Below are 12918 nucleotides of genomic sequence, written 5' to 3'. Positions count from 1 at the left end.
TTTCAAGGTTTTTCCATGGTGTAACAAGTCTAAGAACTTTATTGCTTTTATTAACAAATAAGAGTCCACTCCACATTGTGTTTTATCTGTTTATTTATCAACATTTGAATTGTTTCCATTCTTCCCATAAGAAAAAATGCTGCGTAAGTATTCATATGCTAGTTTCTGTGTGAGCATATGCTAGCATTTCTCTTGCATATGTATATGGGAGTAGGACGGCAGGAACCTCCAGTAACTCAGTGTTTCCCCAGTTAAAGAACTGCCACAGTTCTTCAAAGCGCCTGCTCCAGGCTCTGTTTCCATCAGCCATGAGTGAAACTGTCAGCTTCCTAACTCTTGTCAGCATTTGCTGCTCACACAGTCTTTACACAGGATAGCCATCTGTGTGGCCATGAAGTCAGATATCGCTTTTCTTTCTTACCTTTTGATCTAGATAATTTCTGATCACTTCAGAAGCTATTGCCTAGAGGTAAAATCCATCAGGGAACCTCCCTCTACTCCCTCATAACCAGGATGGGCCACGATTTCACTCAGAAAGTCCACCTTTCTCATCAAGACTGAGCTTCAGCCTGAGCAGAATCCATCCCATCTCTCGCGTCCCATCTCTTACCCAGCACCCATTTCTTGTGTGAAATAGAGTTGCTTGTCAAAAATCTGTTTTATGAATGACAGATTAACAATAGCGAGGGAAGGGAAAATGTGCCTTGAGATCATCTGCTTCAGAATTCAAATCATTACCTTTTCCTTCTAATTCATCTCTCCCACCTTCTCACAGAGAAGGTTACTGAAGAAAATCTGATCTGATCCCCAGAGCTAGTGTTCCCAGGGTCTCTGTCATAGCACAGTTTCCCCTATCTATAAGTTAGGATAAAAATCCTTGCCCCAGTGCACAATGTAAACTTCTTCCTAAGCCAAGAATTCAAATTAAGAGACTATGTCTGTAAGAAATGAAGAGCTTAAGGGAACTGGATTTCCTCCTTCTGCTCTCAATACATCTTCACTTGTAGGACTTTTGTGAGTCTGGAGGGAGGCCCTGCAAGATAAGCCACCTTCCCTGAAACTTCTGTTGCCAGTGGCCCGTGGGGTTCATTTTAAAAGCGTCCATCCGAGTGAGCTGATGTCTTGATTAGTAAGTATAAACGAGTTAATATGGTCATTTTTTAAAAAGACTCTGGAATTTGACATGAATTTAAACCGCTGGCCCGCCAAAGCTAGCTGGGTGTCCTAAGGTGGACTATGTGGCCCTTCTAAGTCTCCATTGCTTCATCTGCTAATAGTGAAGAGCAGCCAAGAGCCCACATTGTATAGTTTGCTATGGACATTAAGTTAAATAATGTATTCAAAACAGAATTTAATTCACATGAAACATTTGGTCATGCTAGCTCTGTGGCTTTTGGTATTATTTCAGGGTTAGTGCTAATGTATAAAATGGTAGACAGGGCACGCAGTGGACACTTCTGAAAGGGGTTATTTACATTTTCCTTAGTAAGAAAAGGTGCTCTCTAAATAAGAGTTAGGAGTGGCTATATGAACACTGTCACTTCTACAGGTAATTTCCCATGTAAATCTTCAGTGACCATAACAAACCTCCTTAACATAGGTTTCTAAGTGTCTCCATAGCCGTCACTTCAGAAGAATCTTGGTTCCTGTACCAAATACACTTGGTTCAGCTCAAACTATTGTCATATACATGTACTCTGTCTTCCGTGGGTGTCTGTGGGCTAAACAGGAGGTGTTACTCAAGCCTTTCCTTTGTCTCTACTGTGGACTAAGCAGGGCTGGATGCTCTCCTGGGGAGCTCGCACAAGGCAAAGACTCTAAAGGTCAATCAAGTTAGGACAGCAGAACCAAGAGCATCCATTCATTTATTCAAGGACTTCATGCCTAATAAAAGCCAGCGCTGGGGTACATGGGAAAGAGCAAAGCCAATCACACCCGATCGTAGAAACTGGTAGTTACCACTGAGGAAGCAATGCAGACAGGGGTAAACAAACAGCAAGTGAGCATGTTGTGGAGACAGCTTCACTGGTAACAAACACTGCGCATGTGATAACGCAGCATGAGGTGATTAAAAAGGTCGGAAGAAATGTAATTATATTATAATTTCAAAGATTAAAAAGGAGGAAGAAGTGCAATAAAAATGTCAAAAGGAAAAAACCCACCATGGTGAGTAGTTAGCAGGGGGTTCCCTAGAGAGGATGTGGAGCCCAGATGCCGAGGAGGCATGCACAGGCAGAAGAGTTGCTGGAAGATACTCAGCCAGGTTGTACCCTGCTTGGTATAACTGAGGTAGGTTAAGCAGGCTATGTGTTTGAGCAGGAGGATGGATCTTAAAGCACTGAGGGGAGGAGCTGTAGACTTAGGTAGAGAAGGGGTTGGAGACACAGGCAGGCCCAAACGCAAGACTGCACTCCTTTCAGATTCTCTTTCCCTTCTCCCCTCTGCTGGGTGAATTACCTCCTCTGTGGTATTTATTTCCATGGGTCCAGCTAGAATCTGTAAACTCGTTAATAAATTCTCTGGTGGAAGCTTCCTGGGACTCCCAAGCATATCTAACCTGACGTCAGCAGACGTGACAGCAAGCGTTGCTTTCACCTTCTACAACCATGTCATGTCTTCTTGCCTCTGGTGTTTTCAGGTTGCACCAGGTGACCTTTGAAGTGCCCACCTGTGAGGGAAAGGAACGGCAGAAGCTGGCACTGGTTGGCGACTCCTCGTCCTCCGCAGAGTTCTTCGTCACTGTGGCTGTCTTCGCTTTCCTCTACTCTCTGGCCGCCACTGTTGTGTACATTTTCTTCCAGAACAAGTATCGTGAAAACAACCGGGGCCCACTCATTGTAAGTTGTTGTCTTTTTGAAGCAACTTCTGTCCCTTATAACTTCTTCAGGAAATATCTGAGGGGCTTTGGAGTCATCCATGCCTCTGAGGCTGGTATGCAAAAGGAAATCGTATTTGTTATCCTCCAAATCTCTTGAATCTGCAGCAGAAAGCACTGTGCCTTTTGGCCCCTGTGTCCTGGTGCGGGAAAGAAGCATAAGATCCTGTAGAAACCCTTTTGAGACCAAAACAAACAATGATTAGGAAGCCCAGGAGACCCAGAAAAGAAGGATGAGTTCTGCTGTGGGCTTGTAGGTCCAGCATTACGCAGATAGGCGGCCATTATTCTCAATAGCCATTTAGATGGTTGGATTTGTGCTTTTCTGAAATGCATTGTTTCCATATTATAAAGAAGCATAATTGTCCCTCCCTCTCCTCTCTCTCTTCCTCTCTACTTTGTTCTCTCTACTCCTCTCCACTCTCTCACCCCTCCCTTCCAGCACCCCACCAGTTCCTTCCATTGTCTTTGATGGTGGTTCAAGAACTCAGGTGACATCAGTATAGCCTTACCTGTCCTATACATGCACCGAGGGAGACATAAAAACTCTCCAAGAGATACATGGATATAGATAGCTTTAAGAAAAATAAATAACTCTCACAACCTTTATAGGTATATTTACTCAAAATCTATTTCCTGAAATGGCCTGTGTCTAAAAATGTTTAAATAACTTTTTCTCTCAATAGCTATATTGGTTACCTCTCTGTTTCTACAACAAAGCGCCTGAGATCGTTAACTTACAAACAGAAAAGGAATCTTTGTTCTTATGTATGGGGTTTTTTTGAATTACAGCTTGTGATTGGACAGACCCATTATTCTTGGGTTTCAGGTGGGGGTGCCAGCCAGCAATCGTGAGGAGCTTGTGGTAGAGCAAACTGCTCACCTTACTATCAGAAGACTGAGAGGCTCAGGATCCCACAGTCCCCTTGAAAGGCAATTCTCCCAATGTTCTAAGGACTTCTCATAAGGCTCCATCTCCCCAGCATTCCACTGTCTCCTCAGACTGCCACCATGGGAACCAACTATTTAATGCACAGGCTTTGGGGTGGGGGGGTGGGCATTGAATAACCAAATAATAGCAATTATGTACTCCCGATTCCCACAAGAAAGCAGGCTTTCTTGACATTCCAAAGCTTATTGTAGAGCATCTTTAGAAGATACAGGTCATTGGAGGTGCTGGAAGTGCCTGTCTCACACACCCTCAGCGCTGGAAGCCCTGGGAGAACAGCTTCCAGGTATGAGATGTCACACAATTTCTTGCTCTCCATAAAATCAATATTTATTACCTTCTTGTCAGTTGATAGATCATTAAAAAAAGTTTTTGATGATAGATTGCTATGTGATTTGAGTTCCTAAGTCAGAAACAAGAGATTAGCAGCACTGCCACAGCAAATGCCATCTTTCTCACCTGTTCCTTGTGCAAGCCCTTTTCTCAGGAGTACACAATCCATCCGAAGGTGTTAGAAGCTAAGCCAAGAAAAATAACAGCCCATCTATCTAAGAGACATAAATGTGAAACACAATTTAGCTTTTTAAATTAGCAATTACTTAATAACTACGTAGGACATTTTGTTGTTTTAGACAATTGTGCATTGATAATAATATTATGATCACAAAACCCAGTGAAATTTATAACACCAGAGCCTTAGGGTCTAGGACAATTAAAAAGTAATTTAAAATTTGTATATACTTTTTCTGCAAAGAAATATAATATGCTAATCAAGAAAGTGCTTTCAAGAGTATTATAGGCTATAATTCTTTGAAAAATACAATAGAAATATAAATTCAAAGTGAATAATAAATTTACCAACTCATTAAAGAATCTGTTTATTGTCTTTTTAATGAATCACCAAAAAATCAAACAAATATTAATTGTATCATTTATTTCAAATTTACAGAGTGCCAGCCACTGTACTTCCAAATGCCCATTCTGCCAGAAATCTTGTTCTTTTAACTAGTTTTCACAAGTAGGAATAGGTATTTTAGAAATTCTCTCAGTAAATTTCAGAAACCTTTTATCTGACCTATATATTGCAGAGAGCTGAACAAATTGTGAAAGCCAGCTGCAGGAATGTCTGCTCTTTGAATGCTGGGGTCAGTGGGGAGGACAAGCCACGCTCCTAACTGCAGCGCGTCAATAGGTGTACTTGTAGGGGAACAGGCAATACAGCAAAACGCATGTCTTCGGGCAGGTATCCTTTTCTCTCATCTCGAAATGGAACCAAAGTCACTTCACTCCTGTGGGGTGCACAGAAGAGAGTGTTAGGGATATGGTTCCATGGATTAAGAAGACATTTGCATAATTCTAAAGATCAAGGCAATACTGACCTGCCAGCGGGAAGACGTCTGCACAGCTAGCTTATGTGGGAAAAGGTCTGGTTTGCTCTCTCTCTCTCCCTCTCTATCTATCTATATCTATAATATATATATATATATATTTCAAGTCCTTGAAAACTAGCTGTAACATTTGTTATCCAGTCTCTGTGTATTGGGAACATCTAAGGCTTACCTGAAGTCCTGGTTAGAGTAACCTATGAGGCTGGACCTTCTCAGCTAGCATCTTGGAGATTTTCCTGAGCAGTTTGTAATCTGAAACTGATCTCTGGGTGGTGTTCGTCAGCTTAGTGGTGTTGCCACAATCCAGGTGGAATTGTCATGTGGGGCCCCATCATCTTTTTAGAGACTTCAAAAGTCACTGTCAGAAATGGGTATGGTTTATGGCAGAAAACTTAAACATTTTAAACGTCATATGTAGTAGGTCTTGGAGAAGTTAAAGGATCACAAGTTGTTAAATACATCTGGGTACATGAACTTAGTTTCTAGCTACTGTTGTAATACATGTGGGTGAGGACCGCATGAGAGAGGCCTTTGCAGGGGATCTCATGGTGGGTGGGTCCAATGGCTGACAAAGACACCATGCAGACAGAGTTTGAGTGTGAAGTTTATTGAGATAAAGGGAATGGGAGGGGGAGAGAGAATGGGAGAGATAGAGAGACAGAGATACAGAGTGGGAGAGATAGAGGCAGAAAAGTGGCCTCCTCAGAGAGAATGGCAGAAAGGGAGAAAGAAGGGAGTGGGCAGAGCTAGCCTCTTAAAGGGACCTTTGTACCTGTATACAGACTAGGACCTGGGCTGGCCAGGGTATTGCCTGGGTACATTCTGCCAAATGACAGGACAGGCCACCATAATTCAGGCCAGCCTGAATCCTAACAGCTACCTGCTTCAGACTCAAACCCAAAGTCACATACAGGAAGCTAGATGAAGCCTATTTCTAGAATTGGTCAGTGTTCTGTATGACCATTAGTATCATGATGGAAAGTTTGAATATATATGTGTGTGTGTGTGTGTGTGTGTGTTTGTGTGTATGTAGACATACATATGTGTGTATATATTTTAGAAGTTTTGAGATAATGTTTATATCTTAAAGAAAGTTTTAGAGTCAAAATAAAACCAAAGGATTATGAGATTAGTTGCAACATAATAGTGACTTAATTTGGTTTTTCTTCTGTTCAATACCAGGGGACTCTTCTAACATGAGGCATATTTGGGATTTTCCTTTAACAAGCATGCTTGTGCTTATAGAATGAGAGAGCCATGATCTCTCTGACTCCAAAGCCAGCTTTAATTTTTAAATGAACTGGGACTACAAAAACCCCATTTGCCTTATATGACTGTCAAGAACAGCAGAAACATACTTTTGGGAAGATTTCTAAAATTTTATCCTGCTGGATGTCTGCTACACCATTAGGACAATTTATTTGGGGGGGGGAGCATTTTTTTCTTGATGATTTGATTTTCTTCTTTAGATGTTTCTTTTGTCCAGTGGTCTCTGGAGTTCTTAGCTGGATGTTTTTATTTTCTTAAAAAGACAAAAACAAAATCCTGCCCCAACCCTAACTTTGGGGAATATTTTGTGGAGTACAGGTTATATTTTTGCTAAGACAAAAATTCTTTTGGCAACAGAAAAAGTATTATTTTTAATAATAAAAATCAATTTTTTCATGACTAATCTAGTGAAAGACATTTGTTAGTCTTAGAAATTAAATTGGATTGAATGACTAAGATGTTTGATGAACTATTGCTTCTCCTAATCAGGAAGTCTCTCCTGTTCTAATTTAATCTTTATTAATATTGATGGTATCCTTTGGAAACAAAAGCAAAACCTCGTCCCCAACACAATACATATTCTGGTTTCTATTCTGAAGTCAATACATCTTTAAAATATATAGGATGATCTAATTTAACAGGTTTTTAAAACTCACCAATGATTCTCCATGGCCATTACTTTGTTTTGTTTATTACTGTTTAAAAAGTTTAAACTTCATAAAGCACAATACAGTATTCAGACATCCTGTATATTTCCCATCTTTACATAGTTTATTAATTTTAATAATACTTTATTTTCTCTTTAAAGACTTTATTATATTTAGCCTATTTTTTTCTATGACTATCTATATCCATTTTCTTTTCTTTTTTCAATCCCTAAGCATACTGTATATTTTTAGAAATTTTCTGTGTCTTGGCCTGGCTTTGCCAAGCGCCTGCAGCTTTTTCTGACCACATGAGACAAATCTTAAACTGCCATATCAGCCACCATGGCTCAGCTTAGCATATCCACACCACGCTAGTGCACATCACTGGCAGCTGGCTCCGCCCCCTTGTGTCTGCAGGCAGGGGCAGGAGCCAGCCTCTGTGTGCAGCAAGCATCCACCCACCTGAGAGACTGTGGAACAAGGGAGCCACATCTGGCTCCTTGTCTAGAGTTATTTTAGCTTTCTCAGGCCCATGTTTGGATATCTATGCCCCATTTTAGGTACTATACATAGCAAGCCCAGTTCACCAATGGTGACAAAGAAACTTATTACTATTGTGAAAACTTGACCTTTAACTTAGGTTTGTCTCAACTAGATATTATAGCTTAAATTAACCCATTTATATGAATTTACGTTCTGTCATGTGACATTATCTCTCTTCCATTCTTGTAACTCCTATTTCCTGTCCATCTCTGGCTGGTGATTCTGCCTTTCTTCCCAGAGTTCTCTCTCTGCCCAGAAGTTCCGCCTATACTTCCTGCCCAACTATTGGCCATTCGTATTTTTATTACACCAATCACAGCAATCCATCTTCACACAGTGGGCAAATATCCTACCACACTAGAGCAGCACTTGTTGGGGTCTCACTGTTGTCCTAAGTTTTAGTCAGTCCTGTTTATGCTGTAATAGTGAACCGGCTTCCTCCCGGCTTCCTCCCCGGCTTCCTCCCGGCTTCCTCCCGGCTTCCTCCCCTTACCACGGATCCTTTGACACTGTTACTGTTTTGTCTTTAGCGGTAGTTTTGTTTCCTAGCGGGGTAACAAAATAGCCTAAGTTAAGGGCGAAAGGGTTTGTCTAGCTCACAGTTTCACGTTAGAGTTCTCCATCAGTGCAGGGTGGGGTGGCTGGGGCTTCAAACAGCCAAGTCAGGTCACATCCGGGAGCAGAGAGCAGCGAATGGGCGCATGCGTGCTAGTGCTCAGCTCGCTTTCTTGACTCAGTTCAAGACCAACGCGGGCAGTAGTCTTCCCATCTCAATCAAGTAATCAAAACCAAAATCACTTCTGACAGCCATGCCCACAGGCCAGTCTTCTGACACAACACTTCATGGAGCATCCCTCCTTAGATATATATTTTTTTATTGTTTTTTTTATTCTTTTTTAATTAAAATTTCCACCTGCTCCCCGTTTCCCATTTCCCTCCCCTCCTCCCAAATATTGCCCCCTCCCCCCCTCACCTAAGTTGACAATTAAAACCGAATATCACACGTATTTTGGTGTTGTCGGTTGCAGCATGGCACAACGAGGTTCTTCTGTTATGCTAATGAGACCTGGTTCCAGCAGCTTTAAGAAATCAGATATCCATCTGAAAATGAATAAACTCCCTTCTTGCTGTTCTGAGATATGGTACCATGTATGATAAAATTGATCGGTTACAGGGAAGTGAGGATGGTGGTACTTCTGATAAAAATGAAGAGTCCTAGCGATGACATTGGCTCATACTCAGTGGGCTCCCAGAGTGTATTGACCTGGTTTAATAGTCACAACAACTCTAGTTTATATTATTGTTCACATTGATAAGCAGTGGGAATATTAGAGATGTCAGCGGTTCTTCCAGACCACATCACTAGCAGGCAGGGTGAGGGGTAGAAGTTCGACACCAATCAAGGGCCCCTCACCTTCATGCAAGATCCTCAAATAGACAACATCCAACAAAGTTACAGCAGGATGATGTGTGGCCCCCTCTGTTAATTCAAAATCTATTTGGCTTCAGAATGGCCAGGTTGATGTGGTACAAACCACTGATTTCAGCATTCCAGGAGTAGGAGACAGATGAGAAACAAGTTTATCGATGGCTACTTAAAATATTTTAATCTACTGGGAAAATGATAAAATTGCCTGTTTTTAAGTAAAACTTGGGATTTGAATAGCTTCAGAAGGAAGTTAATTGCTAAAAATGGTAAGTGATCCTGTAGGGGAAAAAAAACTGAATCAAAAAGCCAGAGGAATCAGCAAGCTACTGTCTGTGTGTCACCAGTTTGTATGGACACTTACCAGCTCTCAGAAGGCAGCATGATCACCTCTGTGATGTGTGATTGTGGAACTGAAATATCCCATTCAGTTACATCACCTTGCCATGTTCTATAGAGCTCATCTTTCAAGCCAGTCTTCTGCCCAAGATTCTGTGGCAAGGGCTCTGGGTCTTTTTAGGCTTCATGTCAGAGGGGATGTAGGTTTTCTCAGCTAAAAACAGTGGCTAGTCTCACACAACTAACAGAATGCGCTAAGGATGAGAATAACAAGCAGTGGTTCACATTCCCAGTAAGTTCCAGTGCAATGTTGTGAAAAGCTTGACTTAAGAAACTATTCTAAGAATTCTAACCATTCTCAATATTCACATTAAGATTTCATTAACAAAAGGAAAGAAAGAAAGGAAGGAAAGATAGAGAGAGGGAGGGAAGGAGGGAGGGAGGGAGGGAGGGAGGGAGGGAGGGAGGGAGGGAGGGAGGGAGGGAGGGAGGAAGGGACAAATGAAAGCGGCTGTGGTATTTGAACTGTCTGATCCGGTCACACAAAGCAGACCAATTTGTCCAGAGCTGGTTTATGAGACTGGGGGAGTTTACCTCAGTAGCACATAGGTGCTGCATAGGCTTAGCTTGCATTTCTATTATTCCCAGTGTTTCCCAAATATTTTTAATTTCTCATTTGGTCTTAAAACAATGCTCACCTTAATAGACCTGGATGGAGGTGGGTGGTTCTTGGACCTCCCACAGGGCAGGGAAACCTGTTTGCTCTTTGGGCTGAGGAGGGAGGAAGACTTGATTGGGGGAGGAGAGGGGAATGGGAGATGGTGGCGGGGAAGAGGCAGAAATCTTTAATAATTAAATAAATTAATTAATTAAAAAAAAAACCCTGAGAGAGAAGTGAAACAATGAGTCAACCCTCTGTTACAGAGACGCGGTTTAATCAACCACAACACACATTGAACAGCCGCTCTGGGAACTTAGAAGTCGAGCCATGGTTAGACGATGGGGATAACAAGGGTGGGAACACTGAGTTTACTGAGTCCACTGATGCTAAGGTTATGGTTAAAACAGGAAGTCCCAGATTGCAATCCCATCTTCTGACCCGTGCTTAAGTAGTTGGAAGGTCGTAGTGTTATCTGCAACGAGTAGAAATTCACAATACATGACTGACATAAGGTCAGGCAAGTGGGTGCTTGCAGTCTCTGCACAGGAAAAGCCACGCTGTAATGAGAAGTCGGCGATACCTGATTATAATATTATTATGGCCATTAGTTTTAATGGTTCCCCTGTCTAATATTTATTCCTGCAGAAGGAAGTTGTACCTTTCCTTGGTTGACAACAGCCCTCATGATTCCACCGTCTTTGGTCCTTCCCTCTTAATCAGATGGCTCTCCTGTCCCAAGTCCCTAAGTATAGCTTGACTCATTGCTGGGTCTGAACATAACTGTTGAGTGGAGGGTGTAGGTGATCCTTTTTCCTTGGGACTCATTCTGTGATGTGACCAGAAGGCTGTGACTCTGTATTTCTAAGTACAGGCTTAGTACATAGCTGGAGGAAGAAAATAGGAAGTAAGTACTGATGTGGGCGTCCCCTCTGTGTGCTGTGATCACCATTAATGAATGAAGAAACTGCTTTGAGCCTATAGCAGATCAAGGCGGGGTGGAGCAGAGCTAGGCAGGGAGGACTGAACTGAATGCTGGGAGAAAGTAGGGTGGAGTCAGGGAGACGCCATGGAGCTGTACCAGAGATAGATGTGCTGAAACTTTGCTGGTAGGCCGCAACCTCATGGTGATATACAGATTAATAGAAATGGGTTAAACTAATATGTAAAAGTTAGCCAATAAGAAGCTAGAGCTAATGGCCAAGCAGTGATTTAATACAGTTTCTGTGTGATTATTTCCAGCCTAAGCTAGTCTGGTGGCCAGGACAAACAAGTGACCCTTTCCTACAAAAAAAGCACAGAGCTTTTGCTTCTGTTTAGACAAACCTTGGCTTGGGTGTGATCATGGGTAGAACTCGGGCTTTTCAGTATCTGAGCTTTCAGAACAGAGAGACTCCTCTCTCCTCTCGCTTCTCTTCCCCCTCACCTTCCTTCTTTTCTTTTTTTCATCTCTTTTCTTTGCCTTTTCTTTTCTCATCTTGTCAATTCCATTTAAAGTCTGAGTAATTTTCCCTGTCATAGTACTGAGTATCCTTAGCAGACCAACCGCCATGTATGGATGGAAGAGCTAAAAGCACTGGTTATACTAAGAAAGACAACAGAATCACTATGAAGCTCTTAGTATTAGCCTACTGGAAGCATGTGAACAGGGCTTTGGAAACCTAAAGAAGAGAAGGGATTCCTGGGAGTAAGGCTCTCCCTGCTTCACACTCTATACTGTGGAATCCCTTTAAAGGTACTTCCAGAGCATTTGGAAGTTGGCAGGTAGAATAGAGAACATTGAAGTTCTAGCCCAGACACAATGTAGTCAGTGCTTGGAAATAATATTTGAAATCCCTGATTATGTTCTCTGTTAATAATAGATACGCTTGTCAAAGTTCAAAGTCTGACTTGTTCGGCACATGTGTGCCCAGCCCATATGTTCTATGTTCCATCTTCTTGCTCTCTGAAGAAAAGAAATGTTGACAATACAAAAAGGGTGAACTCAACTTTAAATAAACTTTTAATCGACACTACCATAGAATTTGCGTGAATGAATTGTTTTCCCCAGGAATAGCATAGATAAAGGCAAATAAATTAATCCATTCGAGATGTCCTTAGCACACTATGCCTTACCAAAGTTGACATCCATAGTTCTTTTAAGCTTTTTAATGATTAGCAAATTCATAATTACAATCTAAATGAACATAAGTTTCCACTATATTTGATACATTGTTTTTGTACTTAGTAAGTTAAACACAAGGATCAGCTATAGTCCAAGAGCTGCAATGAAGCCACTGACTGCTTAAAGGATCAGAGCCCACAGCAGCAGCCGCTGTTGGAATATGTCTGTAGAGGGTTGGTGAACAATATCTATTCTCTCCCTTCTGTATTTTATTTGTTTTCTCTTTTTCCAGGGACTTCATCACCTAGTTGGAAAGTCAGATGCTAGGGAATTTGGCCAAGCACCAAAAGTGTTTTGCCTGTGATCTTTCCATTTTCATTGAATGGGAAATGAAATGCGGAGTGTTCCTAATTAGTTCCTCCAGCAAGCAGACCTGTGACACCCAATGCATAGGAAAAAGGGAGGTGTCACTGCGCTTCTGACACCCCTGCCCTCTCCTAGTCCATTTGTGTGGCTATGACAAAAGGGTCTGAGATGGTAGTTGTTAAAACAGAGTCCTTTCCCCCCGACAGTTCTGGAGTTAGGAAGAGCAGGGTCAAGTTGCTGGCAGATCTGGTTTGTCTGGTGGATGCTACTCTATTCTTCTAAGATGGCACCTTGTTATTTCATCCTTCAGAGGGGAAGAGCAGTGGGATCTTAAATTATGGCAGGTGGAAGGAC

General features: G+C 41.9%; 1 protein-coding gene across 2 annotated transcripts in view; it reads left to right on the top strand.

Annotated features, from left to right (window-relative positions):
- Nucleotides 1–12918, top strand: part of Synpr (synaptoporin) — a 312355-nt gene that overhangs the window by 251835 nt on the left and 47602 nt on the right. For both annotated transcript variants that reach the window (XM_057770140.1, XM_057770141.1), the window contains one exon: nucleotides 2639–2837. In XM_057770140.1, the coding sequence (XP_057626123.1) occupies nucleotides 2639–2837 (199 nt within the window). The remainder of the gene's footprint in view (nucleotides 1–2638; nucleotides 2838–12918) is intronic.

The sequence above is a fragment of the Chionomys nivalis genome, chromosome 5 (genome assembly GCF_950005125.1).
Source record: "Chionomys nivalis chromosome 5, mChiNiv1.1, whole genome shotgun sequence".
Classification (NCBI taxonomy): domain Eukaryota; kingdom Metazoa; phylum Chordata; class Mammalia; order Rodentia; family Cricetidae; genus Chionomys; species Chionomys nivalis.
The sequence above is the reverse complement of the archived record's forward strand: the minus strand, read 5'-3'. Positions and strand labels throughout refer to the sequence as shown.